Consider the following 4,348-nt stretch of genomic DNA (forward strand, 5'->3'; position numbering starts at 1 on the left):
TTCCCTTCTGTGCATAGACATTCATCACATACCAAGCATCATGAATCCCATAGTTTCTTTGCTCTTTGTCCTCCTCGTTGTTGTTCAGTTGAGTCCAACCTTATCATACCCAGCAGATGATCACCATCATTACGACGACGATAATAATGAATCACCTGAGCACTGGAAGGGTGCCACACCTCTAACGGTTCCGACCATTTTAGAGAACTTGCCTTTTGGGGATTTTCTCTCCTTTTCTCACTACCACAGGAGTTGTCCAGACCTTGAAGGCATTATCAATAGGAAATTGAAGCAATGGCTTAAGCAGGACTACACCATAGCTGCTAGTCTCATGAGGTTGCACTTCCATGACTGTGCCATCAGGGTAAGATTAATTTCATGCTTCACACTATTTGCTGGTATATTATACTACTTTAGCAATTAGAGACTTATTGATTAACCTATCCGAATTTGGAGAATAGAACCTCATCTAAGAAAATCTAAGCTTCACAAATAAATATATCAAATATAAGGGCCTCTTCATATGTTGCCAATTGATTTTAAGTTGAATGCCTAGATGTATACATGGTATCAGAAGTTGACTATGAACTATTCATTGTATTACATTTCGAAATTCCAATGTAAAAACAACCTCACATGTGGCTCAGTGTGTGGTTGTACGGGAGTGAGTGTATGTTAAATAATAGAATCCCACATAGTTAGAAATTCACATATATATATAAGAGATCGAGTCTATTTGTTCTTAAGTTGGCAGCCTAATTTCATATGCTTTGTAGTCACCAAAGGTATTTATAAAATGCTAGTTCATTCCTTATTTTGTGTTTTGAAATATATATGCAGGGATGTGATGCCTCCATCTTATTAAACCATGAGGGAAGTGAGAGGACTGCCTTGGCCAGCAAGACACTGAGAGGGTTTGAAGTGATAGATGATATCAAAGCAGAGGTCGAGAAGAAGTGCCCCAAAACAGTATCTTGTGCAGATATCTTGACTGCAGCTACAAGAGATGCTACTGTTATGGTCGGCGGTCCATACTGGATGGTCCCCTATGGTCGGAAGGATGGGCGAGTTTCAATTGCCAAGGAAGCTGAATGGGTGCCAATGGGTCATGAAAACATTACTGCTTTGGTAGAGTTTTTCCAATCTCAGGGCTTGAATGTGCTTGACTTGGTTGTTCTCTCAGGTAAACCTACTAGTTCCTACTATTTTACATTTTACAATTGATAGCAACATTACATATATTTATGACATCTAACATGTTCTGTTATCAGACAATTTAACACCCGAGACTCTCAATCTAAAATAAAGATTGATCAAGTGGACTATGATTTAAAGGTTTCTTTAAAACATTCAAATTGGTTGATGGTTTGACAACATAAAAAACAGGTAAGTGATATTCATGCATACACCTTTCTGTGCTATAAATTACTATTCATCACCCTTTTATGTGTTAACTAAAAAGGTGTGTGATTAGTATTTTTATATGAAAAGCGTATGTGAATATTATCTCACTAAAAACATCAGTAGTTGAGGAGAGAATAATTTCCTAAACTGGATCAACAATCTGATTGACTGTTTTCAAAATAAATAATCGATTTCTTCTTCTTTGGCAGGGGCACACACCATAGGAAGGTCTTCATGTGCTTCCATACAAAACAGGCTCTTTAACTTCGATGGATATGGGAACTCTGATCCATCCATTGATGAAAAATACTTGAACTTCTTGAAAAGAAAATGCAGATGGGGATCAGACTATGTTGACCTTGATGCTACAACTCCAAAAACCTTTGACACTGCATACTACTCGAATCTTCAGAGGAAGATGGGACTTCTCAAAACAGATCAATTGTTGTATTCTGATACAAGGACTTCACCACTTGTCACTGCTTTAGCTCACCAGCCCGCAGTCTTCTACCACCAGTTTGGAGTCTCCATGGCCAAACTGGGGAATGTTCAAGTCCTCACCGGCCAAGATGAAGGCGATATTCGAACCAACTGCAATTTTGTCAACTCTTATTGATTACGACCTTAATTACTTATCATTATCGAGAAGCAAACGTAAACCGTACCTTTCTTTGAATCATTTTACCTTGTTTTGCTTAACCATATATTTGTATTATGAATGTTTATCTATACCATGCACCGTACCTGACAGCTAACAGCTGGCTTGACAAGAATTTTGTAATTGTTCTTTCACGTTGACACTATAATTCCTTTGCTATATAATGTTAATATTCTTCCATTTCTCTGCATCAATCGCTTATGCTTCATATATTAATTCGTAAGTACTTCACAAGTTTAAAAAGAACATCTCCAATTGATTCCATTTTGCTCCATCTATTCGTAAGTTCTTAAGTTTAAAAAGAATATCTCCAATTGATCTCTGCATGAGCTACTAAGTGCAAATTCGTGAAAAAAAAATAATTCAAAAACCTACTCTAATCATGTAGGTTCCATATCAATTCCTAATTAATTAGTGAGATAATTTTTAGAAGCTCCTAAATCCAAACAGTGAAGACTATTTTAGGCTATCCTAACGATTGAATATTCATTACTATCACAATAGATTAACATTTCCAAGTGCTTAAACCATATATAAATCCAATTCGAGATTTAAGATAACTTTCAAGTCTTCTATCCAATTGAGTGCATATTTTTAAGCAACTAAACTAGAATGGTAGAAAAGTAAATATTTGCAAGTTAGGGACTTTCACAAATCACAATAATGAGTTAGTACATAAAGAAATCTCATATCTGTCAAATTCTCCCTTGTCACCGGAAAAATATCAACTTTTACGAAGATTCATAATGAGGCATAACTTAATCAATATTGAGTAAAAAGTTGATATCGAACAGTTATAATATCTCATGAAAAAAAAAGGTAGAATTTTTTTCAAACTCTGGAAGTAGTTTTTTTTTTTTTTTTTACTTTCCAAATGCATAAAAGTTGTAAAAAAAAAATTCTGTTCAAGATTTTTGGGTGTCTTTACTTGGAATAGGTTCAGAAAATCATATTTTCTCAATTATGAGATTATGGCAACATTGTAAAGGTCATGAGTTCAATTCTTACTGATATATGTAAGGGTAGGGTGGGTTAAGATATATATATATTTTTTTTTTAATTATGAACATAATTTGACACATTTGGATGTGTTGTGGCATGCTGAAACATGTCCAACCTTATTCATACCTTTTTTTTTTTATTGAACTTATCCTTTCCATATTCTCGTTATTGGTAACACATGATTTTTAGTATTTGTTCCAAGTGACAGACTGAAAAAATCTCAACCCGACTTTTTTTTTTTAATACAAATTTTCAAGGTTGAAAAACTAGGAAGATTGTAAAAAATCCGTTCGATATTTTTGAGGTCCACCAAGTGGAGCACATTCTAAAAATCATGTTTCATCAATGATAATATTATGGCATGAGAAAATTTTCAGAAATAGGGCATTGGCATGGTTTAGCACTTTGGAGGTGGCATATATGGAAGCACTCGTGGCATGCAGAAACATGCCAAACCTTGTTAACACCATATTTTTTATTGAAATTCTCTCATCTCATAATCGCATGATTTCTACCAAATTTCGGATCTCAAAAATCTCCATCTAATTTTTATTTATTTATGATTTTCCCGGTTTTCTGACTTTGGAATATCATAGAAAAAAATCATATTGATATATTTGAGATTCATTAGTAAAGACTTGCTTAAAAATTATGATATACCAATGAAAAAAATTTGGGGATAAAATAAGAACATGAGATTTTGGCCAAGAAAATCTTGTGCTATGTGTTGTAAAACTATAATAAACGAATTTGAGAGAGAGAGAGAGAGAGTATAGACGTAGAGAATAGAATGTGTGTATTATTCATCTCACCATGAGGAGCCTTATATAGGACTACATGGTGTACACAAAAGGGTAATGCTTAATTACAATCCAATCACTCCTACAATTACAACCTATCAATCACCAATCTATAGGGATAGGCACCTATTACTCAACATCTATTTACATGATTATCCACAAATATTTACAACACTCCCCCTTGGATATTCCATGTCAATAGTGTTGCATAGGCTGAGCGCTTCTAAGTTGCCTCGTCAAAAACCTTGCCAAGTAATAAAAACCCTGTGGGAAAAAAACAACCTTGGTCGAAGGAGAAAAAGAGTACAACGCGCTTGAGTGTGGAGTAGCAGTCTCACAGCTTCAGAGATAGGTGAAGTCTTCTTATCAACACCATAGGTAGGTAGTATGTCTACGACTCTACGAGAGGGATGCATTAGAGTTGCTACACCAAAACCTTGCCCGGTAAACCCAGTGGGAGAAACCCGTGGTCGAAGGGAAAAGA

At 35.1% G+C, this 4,348-nt stretch overlaps 1 protein-coding gene across 1 annotated transcript; it reads left to right on the plus strand.

The window, feature by feature from the left end:
* Positions 1–2,231, plus strand: LOC133728191 (peroxidase 7). The gene is made up of 3 exons (XM_062155600.1): positions 1–364; positions 841–1,183; positions 1,614–2,231. The coding sequence occupies exons 1-3, from the start codon at positions 41–43 to the stop codon at positions 2,018–2,020; spliced, it is 1,074 nt and encodes a 357-aa protein (XP_062011584.1). The 5' UTR covers positions 1–40; the 3' UTR covers positions 2,021–2,231.
* Positions 2,232–4,348: the final 2,117 nt, after the last annotated feature.

This window comes from Rosa rugosa, chromosome 2 (genome assembly GCF_958449725.1).
Source record: "Rosa rugosa chromosome 2, drRosRugo1.1, whole genome shotgun sequence".
In the NCBI taxonomy this organism is placed as follows: Eukaryota; Viridiplantae; Streptophyta; class Magnoliopsida; order Rosales; family Rosaceae; genus Rosa; species Rosa rugosa.